This window comes from Centropristis striata, chromosome 5, assembly GCF_030273125.1.
Source record: "Centropristis striata isolate RG_2023a ecotype Rhode Island chromosome 5, C.striata_1.0, whole genome shotgun sequence".
Classification (NCBI taxonomy): Eukaryota; Metazoa; Chordata; class Actinopteri; order Perciformes; family Serranidae; genus Centropristis; species Centropristis striata.
Window position 1 is genome coordinate 31,033,422 of NC_081521.1, and position 16,345 is coordinate 31,049,766.

Below are 16,345 nucleotides of genomic sequence, written 5' to 3' on the forward strand. Positions count from 1 at the left end.
TTAAAAAGGGCAATTCCGTCCTTTTTCTTTACCCCTTTCAGCTACACACATTAATGTGACGTCTAACTACAGGATCACTCTCCTTTAAAACAAAAAATCATGTTTGGAAATAATTGTCTTGAACAGTTGATTTTTCAACTTTTTTTTTAAGTTTAAAAAAAAAAAATCCTTAATAATATTGTCACTGTCACTGTTAACCTGCTGTATTCGACACAATTAAACTTCAAAGTTGGAATAAAATATAAATACATTCAATGGTTATTTTTCCCACAATCAGAGAATAAAAAAATAAAAAAAGTACAATAAAATAAAAAACAAATTAAAAGATCCTGTAAATCCTTAATAATACACAATCTAAAAATAAAAAAGTTGAGCAAAAATAATTCCTTTAAATTGAGTTAAAGCCTTTAACCTTTCATTTAGATGTACTGTCTATAAGTTTGTGTAATTTTAAAAGATTCCGTTGTCATCAATGAGTCCCAGATTCTGTTTTGAGAAGATTTTATTGCGTATATACGGGTTAAGGTTCATTGTGTGTTCAATGTAATGTAGCACTTCACAACACAGCAGGATTGTAAGAACAACCACCATTTCACCAAACCAATGATTTGTTTAGAAGCGGTTACATACTAAACATCAATTAATACTCTTTTAAAAATCATCTTTTGTCAGATTTGATTATTCACAATTCAAAATGCATTACTGTGAATTTTACAGTTGCAATCTAAAATGGCTTTGACTTTGAAATGACAGTGTGATACCCAATCAGATTTTTATGTGCACGCTTTTACTTCACAGACATCACTTCACAAGACAAGAGCTTTTACATTTTCCCAATATCATTAATATGTTTGTCGTACAAATTAAAACGAACATTAAGAATCTGTCTGAGAGCGACACTTAAAGTCAGTGCAGCTGCAGTTTGTATGAACCTCCTGAATGCTACTCCGTGTCAGACACATGCAACCTTAAGAATAACTTCAAAACTGTAAAAAAACACACCAATCCCCTCTAAATGCCACCCTAATATACACTGAACTGTGTCATTCAACTTACTAAACATATAAATATAATCAAGTCAATTGCCAGCACAGAACAGAAGAACACATTGACACATCATTATACAGTACATAGCTTACGTTTCCTCTTTTTTAGAATATAGATAAAACACACACGCAGGCACACACAGTACATTCATAAATGAAACATATAAAATCTAACTTATCAAGATGTGCTGACATATTAAAATAACAACAAAACTGTAAATAAGTAAGGCGGTTTTGTAAATTTAAATGCAACATTTTAACAATTATTTGATGATTCTGATGACCATGATCATAATAATAACAATAATGATAATAGTAATACAGAGCAGCAACAATTAGTCAAGTTTCAGTTTCTCCTCAACACTCATTTCTCAAATATAATTAAAAAAAAATGGGGCTTAACACGTCAGCTTAACATTGCAGTCTGTTAGTAGTAGAATTTTCAGCTTTGTTTTGTCGGTTGAATTCGGGGATTTGTTTCATATGATGTGGATGTAAAAATCCTTAAATTAAAAGGAAATGTCAGTTTAATGTCAGTAATTTTTAAACACTATTTTCCACCAGTTTTGTGTTTTTCCCTAAAAGGGACAGCAATTTTTGAATTGGTCCAATACTGAGCGAGAGTTCTGCAGGAGACAGCCATGAAGCCGGCTGTAATGCAAAGCATCAATTTGTTAGTAAAAGTGTCTGGCAACTTTAAAGAAAGGAACCGACAGAGAAATAAAACATTTTCCTTTATCTTTCACTTGATCTGGTCTCACTAAGTCTTGCTCAAGGAAAAGTCTTGTTGAAAGTCCTGGTTGAAAAACTTAACCTCAAACATATTGTGTCATTTTGAAATCGATTGTAATAGAGTGGGCTGAGCCAACACAATTAACATGTCACTGTTCAGATACTTTCAGACTGCACTGTTTGCCGCTGTTAACCTGCTGTATGCGACACAATTAAACTCCAAAGTTGGTAAAGATTAAAAAAAAGAATCTGACTGTCAATAAAACATAAAAACATTACATGATTATTTTTTCCACAATAATCAGATAAAATTGTAAAAAATAAGGACTGGACAGCTAAAGGAAAGTTAAAAGTCTAATCACAGCCTGGCCGTGATGAGCTTGTGCTCGTATCTAGTCTCGGTCTCGGTTTGGTCGCCAGTCTTCACAGGTAGGGATACTGGTTGAGTTTTCGCTGGTAAGAAGCACCGGCGTGGTGGAAAGGCTGCCCTCCCAGCTGCTGCGTCTGCTGCTGCTGCTGTTGGTGGTGGCTGCCGTACTGTCCCGGAGCCGACCCTCCCAGGGCCAAGCTGCTGTTCTTCTGGAGCAGCGCCAGGGAAGAGTAAGCTCCGCTCGCCCTGCTGTGGCGGGACGAGCCACCTTGCATCTGGTCCACAGCTTGGGACACAGAGGCCAGGGCGGCGGACGCCGGGTAGGCGTACAGATTTGGGGTTGAGCTGAAGAGGGTGTTCTCGTGAAGGCGGTAGGATGAGTGGGACGAGACGGGAGGGGGGTATGTGGGCTGCCGTCTGAGCGAGCCACTGCTTCCTGTTGGGTCAAGGGATGATGACATCACAGACTGCTGTACCTGAAACAAAGAGGGGGGGACATATAGCACTCCTGTAGCAATGACAGTTGGCTCTTAAAGTTATGTACTTACTTGATTCCTGTGGTCTAAGGCTAGTACTTTCAGGTTGAATGCACTTATTGTAAGTCGCTTTGGACAAAAGCGTCTGCTAAATGACATGTAATGTAATGTAATGCATAAGTGGGACTCCCTAAAAACCGGATGTGCCTAGTTTTTGCAGGATGTTGACAAGCTCCGTTGACCTTTGCTCCAAGTGCATGTTCATGCTACTTTATGTGCAAAATATATGTTTTTAGAGTTTGTATGGATACACTTGGGGCCTCATAGCAAGAGGGTCACCGGTTCGACTCCGGCCTGCGGCTCTTCTGTGTGGAGTTTGCATGTTGTCATCGTGTCTCTGAGTAGTCCGGCTTCCTCCCACAGTCCAAAAACATGCTCTTAAGTTTAATTGGTGACTCTAAATTGGCTGTAGGTGTGAATAAGAGCGCGATTGTCTGTCTCTATGTCTCAGGCGACCTGTCCAGGGTGTACCCCACCTCTCACCCAGCTAGAATCAGCTCCAGCCCCCAGCGACCCGAGTGTGGATAAGCGGTTAAGGATAATGAATGAATGAATGGAAACACTTAGCAGGGACACATAGACCCTGTTTACACCTGGTTTTAAAATGCGTCTTGGGCGATTGGATCATAGTGAGTGACAGATGAGACACTCACTATGATCCGGCCACTTGTGTTCAGATTTCGTTACCACCTACGCCACTCTCGCTTGATGGTGAAATAGATGCTATATGCTAGCGTAAACGGCCCGGTAACTAGGCCTGTCACAATAACACATTTTTTAGGACGATATATTTTAACTATCACGATGAACAATAGTATTGTGGAGTACTTCCTTTTCCACAGCAATGATTTTTTAAATCTCAAGAATATTAAACACTGGAATTGAAATGCGGAAATAAATATTAAATCATCCTAGATAAATAAAACATAAATAAATAAACTACTATCAAAACAGATAAAATCTTGGGCTCACTGGCGAAAAATGTTGATGGCTTATGTAAACATCAATTATCGAGTCCACAAACTACCAACTCCACAACTATCGCTTCCATTTTTATATATCGAACAATAAGTTGATATATAGACTATCGTGACAGGCCTACCGGTAACAATGCGAGTCATCAAGTTTTCTTTGGACTGTATCGTCTGCTCACATTGAGATTAGACATCTGGCTTCACTTGCACCCCAACCACATACATCAGTGCTCCTCTCCATTTTTACGACCGTTGGCGCCCTGTCATCAGAAAGACCACCACGCGGCCTGCATTGATGACTGATTTTCCTGTTACGTCCTTGTAAGGGATGCATCAGAACACATCAGTGTTTAGACTACACAATGTATGTGGTCAAATGGGTCCTAGATCACCTCGCTAAGTGGTTTGGGTGATCCGATCACAATCTGCTTGGACCATGTTTACACTTGTATTTAAGGCTGACCACTTGTGATTTGAGTGTACTCAGATTAACCTCAACACACTTGCAGTCTTAATAATTACTGAGGAAGCAACCTTGGAACAAGTGTCTCTTTATGGGTTCACCTTTTTGAGTAGACCTCAGCTACATTTGAAAGCTGTTACCTGACTCAGGTTCAGAGGCTGAGATCTGCTGGATGTGGCCCGTTGATGGCGCTCGGTGGTGGAATCTCCTGCCCGACTGGACTGCTGAGTTGAACCTTTCTTGGATTTTCCAGAGCCACTTGTAGCTTGTTCTACCCATTAAAAAAACAGACAGAAACTGTTAGTGCAAAGAAGAGAATAGATTAGGGCTGCTTAAAGTAAAATGGATACATTTAACCTGTCAATTTTAGAGCTGAGCTGATTATAGAGCACCTAAAATTAATCCACATCTAAATATTTAAAATAGAATGAATCTATGTGAAGACTAGAGGGTCTCTCTCCTCGGGGACCTGGAGCAGCTGGAGTTTTGTGTGTTGTGCTCTCCCCCGGCTGGCTCTTCACGGACGGCATGATGATGGCCAGAGACTTGGTGGGCTGTGAGGTGGTTTTGGGGCTCAGGGGACTGCTGGTGGAGGAGTCCGAGTCATGGGAGTCATGCACCGTCACACAGCTGATCACGTTGGTCCTCTGGCTTGTTCCAGAGCTGCAGGAGAGAAGATGAGACGCGTAAAATATCCGGTTAAGCAAAATGCATAACCCTATTTTAGGAAATGAGCTCACCAGGCAGCAGGAAACTTCCTGTCATCCTCGTCCTCTGAGTCGCTGTGGATTGTGATGATGCTGACAGCAGGACTCGGTGTGTCTGAGATGACGATGGGCTGGGACTGGTCACCAGCCAAAGCAGACGTGTTGTGGACCACAGTGGTGGCAGAAGACACAGGCCTGGAGGGGAAGAAGATGCTCCATCATTGTCTTACTGCAAATAGAAAATCTATTGTGATATTTTAGGCATCTGCCTCACTGACTGATATGTCTTTATGGGATAAGATAGATCAGGATTTGGCAACAGTGTAATGAAGAATTTCCATCCTTGTGACCATTCTTTTGTTACAGACCCCTCACTGACAATGTAATGTCTGTATTCTGATGCAATGACTATGCAGAATATGTGAAGAAAATATTTTATCTCTGGCGACTTCATGTCTCTGCAAACAGCTTACTGTTTATCTCTGTCCTTGGACAGAATGAGATGCTGCTCGTCTAGCAATCCCAGATAATGTGTAGCTATGACTTCATTGTCACAAATGTATAACAACTGCCCTTGGTTGTGCTCGGCGCTCTTTCACACAGCTCATTCATTTGACTGTGCTGTGAGTCCATCTAGATGCTGAATAATACTATTTTCTGGCTGAAGATTTAAGGTTTAATGAAAAACACTGCAGTCCTCTTTAGACAGGAGAAGCCAAACCACCAACACTACAATTTATGGACGACCTGCCCCCAAAAAACATGCAGATAATGTGAATGTATGACAGTCTGACAGGATACCTGGCTCTGCTCTCTGCATGTCGAGCCTTTGACCTCTTGCCCTGTTGGGATCTAGAGTGAGCGGCCCCTGAGTTGTGGCCCTGGGAGGCAGCGTGACGGCCAGCACCAGAATCCTGCTGGTTGGCGCCATCATATTGGCTCCCATGACGACCCCTGTAAAAATTTAACTCATTTAAAACTGCATCACATCTGAATGACTGACACATTTCTTCCATTACATTTAAATATAACCTGAAGCTGGGGTTTAAACAAATCATGAAGACTCCTAAACTCACCTCCAGCCAGAGGCTTGTTGACTGTCGGAGAGTGGGGCTCCCATGGGTGAGTCAGGCACCACGGCCTGCCCAGGGTTGTGGATGGCCATGCCTGGCATCTGTTGCCATGTGGAAGGGATGAGGATCTGCTGTGTGCCTGCTGGCCAGCCCTGCTATACACACACATACATAAACACATTTAATTTTTAAATATTGCACTTTTTAAAAACCTTAATATTCACCAGTGTTACATTCAGAAAAGAACAAAGTACAGTGTGTCGACCAAAGGAGGAAAGAAGTTGGAGTTATTTTCTTTGAGAACAGAACTGAAATAAAAAGCATGATCACATGCAGTGTTTAGACAAACACAAATGTTCCCATCTCTGTCCCTGTTAAAACATCCAGCAGATCCAGACACACTGACAGCTGAGCAAAACCCAAGATGATCAGACTCATTCCTGTGCAGAGAGAGCTGCATTGTTACTGCTCAGACGGAAATGTGCTAAAAGAGACTTAAAGGACCAGTGTGTAGGATTAGCGACATCTAGCAGTCAGGTTGTAAACTGCACATCTACTGCATACCCCTTTCCTCGCCCATTCCTTTTCAATCATGAAAGGCCCTCTCTAGAACCAATGTCTGTTTTGTTGGCCATTATGGTCTTCTGTAGAAACATGGCAGCTCCATTGAGGAGGGCCGACCAGATCCCTATGTAGATATGAAGGGCTCATTCAAAGCTAATGAAAAAATTGATGGTTTAAGGTGATTATACACTAAGGAAATTAATATTATTATATTTAATATCTGCCAAAAGATCTCCTTAAATCCTACAGACTGCTTATTTAAGAAGCAGAAAACCAAGCTTAAAGAAAGACAGTAACCCCCCATCACAAGATTTCATTGAGGTTCTGATGCCAATCATGCAAGAGCCATACAATCCTGAAAAACAAAGGAGGTCCCGAAACAAGACCGCCAACCTGAAAGTAAAAGCAATGTGTTAGTCCGAGGCAAAGAGAGGAAGAAAAGAAGGTGTCTCTTGACTTTTTTTTAAACAAAAAGTGCAAAAGTTCTACACATCATCGTTTAACTTTATTAAATCATACAACTTTATTTGCATTTCTATCTAAAAACTTCTGTGGCGGTTTTTGATTATTATAAAAATATGTTTTTTCTAGATGCAACAAGCATTTTGCAAGAAAGCTGTTGAAGGCATGTCGGACAGTTTGATAAATAAACTTATTTGCTTTCTGTAAAGAGTTAAAAAAGAAGATACCTGCCAAAAAGAAGACATTTTCAGATTCTGTCTTTGTGCGTACACAATTTAGTTTTATGCATCTGGCCCCTAAAGCTACAAGCAAAAGCACAAACCAGACTGCTGAGCTGCCCATGCATCCCACCTTCTGCTGCATACTGCTGACATACATGAGCTAGGAGGATAGAAGAAAGAAAGAAAGAAAGAAAGAAAGAAAGAAAGAAAGAAAGAAAGAAAAATAAAAATAAAAGAAAGAAAGAAAGAAAGAAAGAAAGAGAAGAAGAGATTTCAACCAGTTGTTGTGATAGTGTTTTACCAGCATGGAGGCATTCTGATCCAGTAAGCCACCAAGGCTCTCACCCCTGCAGCCAAGCGGCAGCTGGACCGAGCCTAAAGAAGGTATTCCCGCCACTGAGGCGTACAGGCTGCCGACTAGCAGGGGGTCAAGGGACGCCTGGGAGGAGGTGTGAGGGGAGGCGTTAAGACACATTTCGAAACAGACCTGCTCCATATCTTACTGAATCCTTAAGAAGAGGGAGCCTTTGCTTTGAATCAAGAGTTGTTAGTTACGCACCAGAAAAATAATTCTTCTGTAAAAAGAGTGGAGGAGAACAAACAAACATACGTGATCAACCACATGTACACAAACCAAAGCACATCTGGCTCCCAGGTGATCGACGTCTGAGGGGAACAAATCACAGACAGTTTTAAGTCTGTGCTCAAGATATATTGTCAGAAAGGGGCCAAAATAATGCTCCAACATAAACCTAAATGTTGGTGAGGGAAAAACTGGCATGGGCAATTTTAAAGGGGTCCTGTGACCTCTGACCTCAAGATATCTCAATGAAAATGGGTTCTATGGATACCTACGAGTCTTCCCTTTACAGAGATGTTATGTCAATTCCATGCAGTTTCCTACATTAAGTAAAAATGTGTTATTTTGCATAGTGGTCATGCAGCGGGTCCTACCTGTGCCAGCATGCCAGGTTGGATGTGAAGAGACTGGGACGACTGGTTCTGGGGAACTAAGGGTACAGAGTTGTCCATCCTCACTGGATAACCAGAAGGCTTATTGGATGTTTGAAGACCTGTGAGGAAAGATGGTGGCAGGGGATATCATGTTAAATCAAATGTATAAATAATAAAAAGTAAATGAAGAATGTTAGCTGCACAAAAGTAAAAGTTTGTTTTCCAGTTGGTCATGACACATGACACCAACATCTTGCTCTCTCACCCTGGATGGTCGGGGGGCAAACTATGAGTGTTTGTTGGAAGGGCTCAGTCTGGGTGCAGAGCTGGGTGGGTCTGGTTTGCAGGGGCACACCCTGCTGGGTTAGCCCAGGGATGTTAATGGTGGCCTGCTGGTAGAGGCCAGGCTGGTAGTTCAGCAACGGGACATTACTGCTGAGGGACAGGGACTGGCCTCCTGTCGAGGCCATCTGGAAGACATGCAGAAAACATTATAATCACTAGGGTTGTACTGAATAGGTCAAAGCTTAATTTATAACTTTGACATTCAAGCTTTATAAACCCAGTATTTCTGGACAGTTGCAGATGAAGATGAAGCTACACAAATATTATTAGTACTATACTGTATATCTGTAGATTTTCTGTGTCCAGTCGTGGCTGCTCAGAAAACATTTCCAGTAACTCCAGTGTTGGAAGGTCCAAAGGACAAATTTATTTAGTAAAGATAGATGTGGTCATTACCAAAGTTCACAACATGTTTCTGTTTCAAAAATTTTAACTGCAGCCAAAAATGTTTCTGCTCTCCGATTATAAAGGGAGGCACTCACCTGCATCTACAGAATAGTCTAGCAGCAATGTAACAGTGCTATAATTTCATCAATATAACCACAATAACAAAACATATTTTGGCTATAACACTTTTAAAGTAAATTAAATAATTTGTATTTATATTACTTTCATACCAACAACCACAGAAAGATAATTAAATCATTAAACAAGATGTAATGCTTAAAAATAAGATTAATGTACACATGGTTAATACACACAGTAAAAGAAAATGAGGCCATCACTTACAAAGCTGCTGATATAACCTGCAACAAGGGAAACGGGATCAAAAGAAACATTCTCACCTGATTGTGCTGGTTTAGTTGGCTACTGAAGGTGACAGTGAGGTTGGTGGCTGCACTCGGAGTATTGTTGCTTGCAAACATGTTTTTTCCGTTCTCAAAAGCGCTGCATCTGCGTTTGCATATGTCCATATTTTGGAAGCAGGACTTCACACTGTAAAAAACATTTTTTTTAAAGCATCAAAATGGGAAAAATAATGAAATCGTGAAAACTAACTGCAGTGCTGAAACGCAGTCGTACTGCACTTACTGCGAGCTGTGAGGGAAATGCAGCAGGTGTGTCATGGTAACAAAAGGGTGGTTCAGCGTCTTCATGGGCGTGATCCGTTTGTCTGCGTCCAGGGTCAGCATCTTCTTCAGCAGGTCTATAAACTCCCGCCTGTCAGCCTTCTCTGCCAAGATGTCCGTCCCCTCCAGGTTTGTCATGTTCACCTGCAGATACAGGAAGTTTCTGTTTGTCAAACTGCATATTGGTACATCTAGCCACATCAAAATTCTCATAAAACTGTTCTGACACACCTTGGGGTTGGGGGATTAACATAACCAGTTCCAAAACCAGTTCTAGCTACAATATTACTATAAACTGTAGACGTTTATTTGAAATTAAACAGCTCTGTCCTCACCTGCATCATATCATCCAGACAGTTGAAAATGTATTTTCTTGCCTCCTTTGACTTGATGCCCATCTCTGCCTCGTGCTCTGCAGGTGTCTGTAGGAAAAGAACCACAGCAACACCTTAGTATATGTACTGTATATACTGTAGGGCTGCAAAACAGTGGGAATATTCAAGGTCGAAACTTGGAAATACAGGGGATATTTAATGAGGCTGTATTTCCCTTGTCATATGACATAAGAAATAATCCATTAATTGTAGGGATAAATTCATTAAAATGCTGACAATGCGGGCTGTGTGCAAACTTAGGGTTTACATTTAATGATAAAAGAAATGCTTTATAATAAAGAATACATGGAAATGTACTAGGAATTTTCAAACTGCACATATGCTTGATGCTAAAAGCAGTCTCAGAAATCCTCACTTTGAGTCTCCAGAGAGGGTAGCTTGAGTCGGGGCCTCTGTTGAAAAAGCGGCTGGTCTTGGTTCCTGCACTCAGCAGGTACTCGGCAGGAAGGCCCTGGGTCTGGGAAATGTAACGAATCTGAGAGAGATAAAAAAAGAAAAAGTCTGTTGCTAGAGCGAGGAAATGTAAACAATGTGGCCAAGGCCTATATTTCTACTCAAAAGCAGTTTAGACAGTTTGAGTTATTATCACCTGAGGGCTGGTTGTGTCAGTTTTTGAACAATGTCATATTGACTTGCAAATAATGTGGCTAATTGTGTTAACTCTCTTGTGGTCTCAAACATGTTTTGAGGCTGTTGAACTATTCAAGTATTTCAATCAAACACTTTTCCTCTCATGTCTGACACCCTGATTGAATTATTATGACTGAACTGCCAACACTTTGCACACATTCACAGCCACATAAATAGTGCCAAAAATCCTTTAAAGGAATAATTTGACATTTTTGGAAATATGCTTATTCTTTCTTGCTGAAAGTTAGGTGTGAAACTCTCATATCAATTTGTTCAAGAAGCAAGCCTAGCTAATGTTAAAATGGTCCAGAAGTAACTTTTACCTTTTTACCTCTGAATTATACACATACATACATTATATGTTGTTAGTTTATAGTTTATAGTATTGCATTATCTGGCTGGCTTCTGCTGGCTGATCAGCGGCAAGCCTCAGGTGCTCGCAGCAAGGAAGGAAGCCAAACACAGCATATACTACCCACACTGCAATAAGACAAAGCTAATTCAGCAAAGTTTCTCTTCAAACAAACAAGATAAAACACATTCATTAGTGAATTTCAGCTGGCAGGCGTATTTGTTTTTCCCTTTGGAGGGAGCCAGGCTAGCCGTTTCCCCCTGTTTCCAGTCTTTGTGCTAAGCCAAGTTAGCATGTGTTGGCTGTTGGCTGAGTCTTCAAAAGCAACAAGTGGTATCAATCACCCCATTTAACTCTTGGGGGGGAAAAGTGTCAGGCCATGTCTTTAAAAAGAATGCTCAGTAAATGTTTGAAATAACGTGTAGATGATTTATTTATTATTTTTTATTATTGTTTCCTATTAAGAATCAAATTAAAAGTCACTTTAAAGTATGTTTATGAGAGTGCTGCAGCTGACCTGATCATACTCGGAGGCACCCGGATAGAGGGGCCACCCCAGGAAAAGCTCAGCGATGACACACCCCAACGACCACATGTCGATGGCTTCACAGAAAGGAAGGCCAAGAATGATCTCTGGAGCTCTGAAAGCACATCGAAATAGACAAATGACAGGATCACATCAGTGATTTACATGTTATCCGTAGCTCTTACTGTCCAGTCCAGGCTCATGTACTCACCTGTAGTATCGTGACTGCAGGTAGGTGGAGCAAACCGCTTTGGACACGTGGCTGGCCGAGCCGAAATCAATGACTTTCACTCTGTATGGCTGCCTCAAAGGGTCTACTAACATAATGTTTTCAGGCTTCAGGTCGGCGTGGATCAGCCCCAGGCTCTTTAGCTTCATCAGTGCCGTGGCGACCTGCTGCAGGATCGGCCGTATGCACTTGAGCAGCAGAGGGCTGAACTTGCTGTGCTTCAGGAAGTCGTAAAGGTTCTGCTCCAGCATCTCAAACACAAGGCACGTGTGGTTCTTGTGCTGGAAACACTCGTATGAGCGGACAAAGTTGAACTCATCTGCGTTCTCTGTGCTCAGCCTGCTGAGGATGCTCACCTGCAGGGAGAAAGAAGATAGAATGGTGTTTATTAATAGATAATAATGGAGAAAACACCAGCTAACCAGGTTTTGTATTTTAGCCCTCTAAAACGTTTGTACTGGGATTACGTTCTCTTTATTTACAGGCTTTGAGAAGAGTCTAGAGCCAGACGGAATTCATCGATAACTGATATGGTGGCCAATATAGTAATGTTTTGAGCTGGAATGAAAATAAACTATTTTTTATGTGGATTGTTCACTGATTTCTCTTTTCTTTCCTCAAACATAAAACTTTATTAAATGATATTTAACATTGTTGTACATTATACAAACAATGTACTACATTGTCAGCCAATTGTATAAATGATAACTGAGAAAATAAAGAATAGGAGTAAAATAAATAGCCAAATAAACAATCCAGTTTCAGTCAGTTGCTTAAAAAAGTTAATACCTAACCTAAAATCATGGCAAACAACATTTTCTGCATTGTATATTGTGCAAAAAAAAAGAAGTTCATATCGGCACATATCGGAGACCATATACACATATACTGTCGGGTTCTAGAAGAGTCACCACATGTCTTAGTCAAATTTTAAAAATCTTAAAAATTTGCACCATTAATGCTAATGCTGAATTAGTGATTAGCAGTTCCTGTGTGCGGTGTAACTGTGGATGTTAGGTAAATTTAAAGGCGTTAATGTAAAGAAATGCCAAAACTTGAGATTTATCAGGCGTTTATGAATGTTTATCGGCAAGAACAGCCTCCTGTCTATCCACCCTGGATTTTTTATTCAATTCGAAACATACTCACTTCAATTTGACCTTGCCGAGCATAGGAGGGATGGTTCTTCAAGATCTTAATTGCAACAATCTCATTTGTGCCTCGTTTCCAGCATTTTGCCACCTGGCCAAATGTGCCACGTCCCAGAAACTCGAGCACCTCGTAGCTGTTGGACATCGAACACAGAATCTCATGCTGGACCAGCTGGTAGTCGCCCTCGCTGTGGGAGTTGCTGCTCTTTGTGGTAGAAGTAGAATGTGCAATGGACTGAGCTGTGGTGGTCCCCCCTCCACCACCGGTGCGGTTTGAGACCACAGGGGCTGAGAGCTCCTCCAGAATCTGGACGCTGTCACTGCTGTCCACCTCCTCGCTCTTACGTTTCAAGCTGTACTGCTTGTGGTAGAGGTCGCACGGCTGGGAGGAGGACTCTGCATCCTTGACACGACGGCTGGAGGAGGACGAGGAGGAAGAAGAGGAGGGAGGTCCGCGAACGCTCCCTGTGCTGTCCGCCGCCCGCACCACCGTCTGCTCCCGGGAGCCGGCTGTCGGCGGGTGCACCTGGTTGGAGTTGTACGCTGCGTTGAAGTTGGAGCCAGAAGTGGAGGGTGCAGTTCCCTGGGTAGGGCTCTGCTGGTAGTAACCATTATCTCCCACCTGGTTGGACACATCCCAGGCAGGATTCTCAACTTTGAGCCTCTTTGAACGAGAGTAGGCACTAGAGGACACGGAGGGAGAGGAGAACACCTGGAGCTGCGACGCCATGTCTGTGGATTAAAGATCCGCAGCAACCATCAAAAGGACATCTCAAACCCCAGAGAAAGGATGTGACATGGGTGGACTTGAATGTTAATGAAAGTTTGTCATTAACTGATGATGATGCAGACAAGATTTGAAATCAATTAAAAAAGTAGCTGATCAACAGAAAATGAATCAAGATCATTTGGATAATAAATCATTATTAACATAATTTCTGAAGCAAACTGCTTTGGACTTGACTGACAAAACAAATGATTGGATGATGTGTGAAATTGTGATGCATATTTTTTGACTGATTCTGTTCTTCAATACATTAGCTGAATATTTGTTAACAGCTTGTAATCATATTTTAATGGGTTAATTTTCCTCTATACTACACCACTGTTATATTTCTTATATCTTATATTCTTATATTTTGAATATCTGTGTATACATTTTATGTGTGTGGAGCATGGAGGGGTCTACAACATTTCACTGTAAAATCTCGTTTTTTATAATGACAGTAATAAATCATTGAATCCCTAATTATTATTCCTTTTGGACCAAATACGTTTATATATATATATATATATATATATATATATATATGTGTGTGTGTGTGTGTGTGTGTGTGTGTGTGTGTATGTATTTAATGTAATATATATACACGAGCCACCACTGTAATTTTTGCATTTATCTTTTGTAAAAAATACTTTATCACCATATATCTAACAAAAATATACTGTAATATTTAATGGTAAAATCTTTAATTTATGCATATTTTCTTGTCAATTATGTGGCAAAACAGCGTTTCTTTTGATGGAAAAACGTTTTATTTATATAGTAAAAATTTGAATAAAATGGCAATCTTAAACGTGAAATCAACAGCGCCAATACCTTTTTTACCGTAATATTAAAAACATTTCTACCATATTTATTATGGTAAAGTTCTGGCAACCACAGCTGCCGGTTTTTAACAACAGTTATTTTTTTTACAGTGTACTTTTGGTCAACAGTAGACTTCTATGGCACAGAGAAATAAGATATCCTCTTCTACAGCTGGATCCAGATGGTGCTGGTTGATTCGCGTTGGATGTACTCTTATATATTAATTGTCTGAGTTCTGCACTAATGACCCTCATCCCAAGCAAATCCCCCCCTTGGGAACAATAATGTGTATCTTATCTTATCCCTTGATCCAAAAGACAAACACAGCTGTGACCTTGTACTGATATGTGTGCTACCTCTTGTATACCTGCTATGCACCACCTTGATCACACATAGGGGGTCAGGGTCTTGTTTTTTTGGCCCCTGCTCCTTCAAACTGACCGTGAACGCCACTGCGATTTAAAAAGAAAAAAGAAAAAAAAAGAAGTGGCTATAATCACTACATATTCACAGTAGGTGACAATACCTGTATTTGATGAGCGAACACACCGTCGCCGATGTGACATTTAAGGCCTCATCATCAGCACCTCCTCGCCGGGCTGAGTGTGTGGTGCTGCGGCTGATCAGCTGGAGCTGCTCGCCGCCTGCCGGAGCTCTCCGACTGTGATGGCCAGGATGGATGAAGGCTAAGCTAACGGCTAAGCTAGCTAGCTACGAGCATCCGAGTCATATCTGACTCGAATCCACAGTCACATCGCGCTTCAAGCGAGAAAAATGTACATATTGTCAGTGGAAATGTCAGATAGCATCATAAAGAGCGACGTCGACCAGACAGAGCTCCATCATCATCACGGACTGTCTGCTCGCCGTACTTTTTACCGAAACGACGTAACGGCGAGACGTGACCGCGGACGTCAACGGCCGCAGTGACAGAGCCAAAGATCGTCTATGATCATCCGTGTTTTACTGATTACCTAAACGCGGAACCAATGTTTAACTCTCTCAAGAAGTGTGTATCAGTGTCAGTGCAACTGAACTGACTGAACCTGCATTTGTCGAGAGTTACCAAGTATATTCACTACAAGTACTTTAATTAATTACAATTGTGAGGTACTTCACTTCATTCTTCTTCATATAATTATGGATAAAACTACCCAACACCTACTTCTGGGATGGGCAACTGGAGGCCCGGGGCCGCATATGGCCCGCACCCTCACTTGAAGTGGCCCTCAGCACAACTACATGCATTTGAGCATAAAATCTTAAAAGTGCAGTGTAAAAATGCACAAAATTACTTCTTGCAATAAATGTTGGTCTGCTGTTATTGCGCTGGAAAAAAAAAAGGAATCACAGTAAGTGGTTATTTTTTATTTGCTTCAAACCTTTTGTATTCCTATTTTATACTGTTATACATGCATTTGAGCATGAAATATGAAGTTACTGCACTGTAAACATATTTAAATTGCAGTTTCATCATATCTGGTTAAGTGCACGGTCCTATATGTGGTCCTGTGGTAGTGTCCATTAAATGTTGTGGCCCCCTCCAGCATTTAAGTTGCCCATCCCTGACCTACTTCATATGTTACATTATATTATTGTTGTACTTCATCATTCGTCATCATACTAAATAACACACTTTCTAATTGTACGTATTTTCTGCACATTGTGCTTTATATAAATATCTTCTGTATATTTTCCATATTATATATTTTATTTGTTGTTCATATTACAACATCTATTTTCATTAATCTTTAATTTCTGTGCAATACATATAATCTCAGGAAAGCCCTATGTGCAATATTAATAATAATAACAACAGCCAATAACAGCATCTTATCTTATTTTATTTATTTATTTATCTTTGATATAGTTAAATGTTGCTTGCATGTTCATTTATCAATAGGTTTTCAATAATATGCAGTATATTGTAAATATAACACTTGTGGGGGTGCAG

The 16,345-nt window shown here is 40.8% G+C and overlaps 1 protein-coding gene across 2 annotated transcripts; it reads right to left on the minus strand.

Moving 5' to 3' along the window:
* Positions 1–484: 484 nt before the first annotated feature.
* On the minus strand, positions 485–15,263 carry hipk1a (homeodomain interacting protein kinase 1a). 2 transcript variants are annotated; one of them, XM_059333167.1, is made up of 16 exons: positions 14,918–15,263; positions 12,799–13,532; positions 11,632–12,005; positions 11,412–11,535; positions 10,268–10,387; positions 9,853–9,939; positions 9,480–9,661; positions 9,233–9,383; positions 8,368–8,572; positions 8,103–8,221; positions 5,905–6,053; positions 5,630–5,782; positions 4,862–5,023; positions 4,591–4,784; positions 4,262–4,392; positions 485–2,624 (listed from the first exon to the last, which is right to left on the minus strand). In XM_059333167.1, the coding sequence occupies exons 1-16, from the start codon at positions 14,955–14,957 to the stop codon at positions 2,202–2,204; spliced, it is 3,348 nt and encodes a 1,115-aa protein (XP_059189150.1). In that variant the 5' UTR covers positions 14,958–15,263; the 3' UTR covers positions 485–2,201. The 2 variants fall into 2 exon arrangements, with proteins under 2 accessions (XP_059189150.1, XP_059189149.1); XM_059333166.1 differs by having other exon boundaries at positions 5,905–6,056.
* Positions 15,264–16,345: the final 1,082 nt, after the last annotated feature.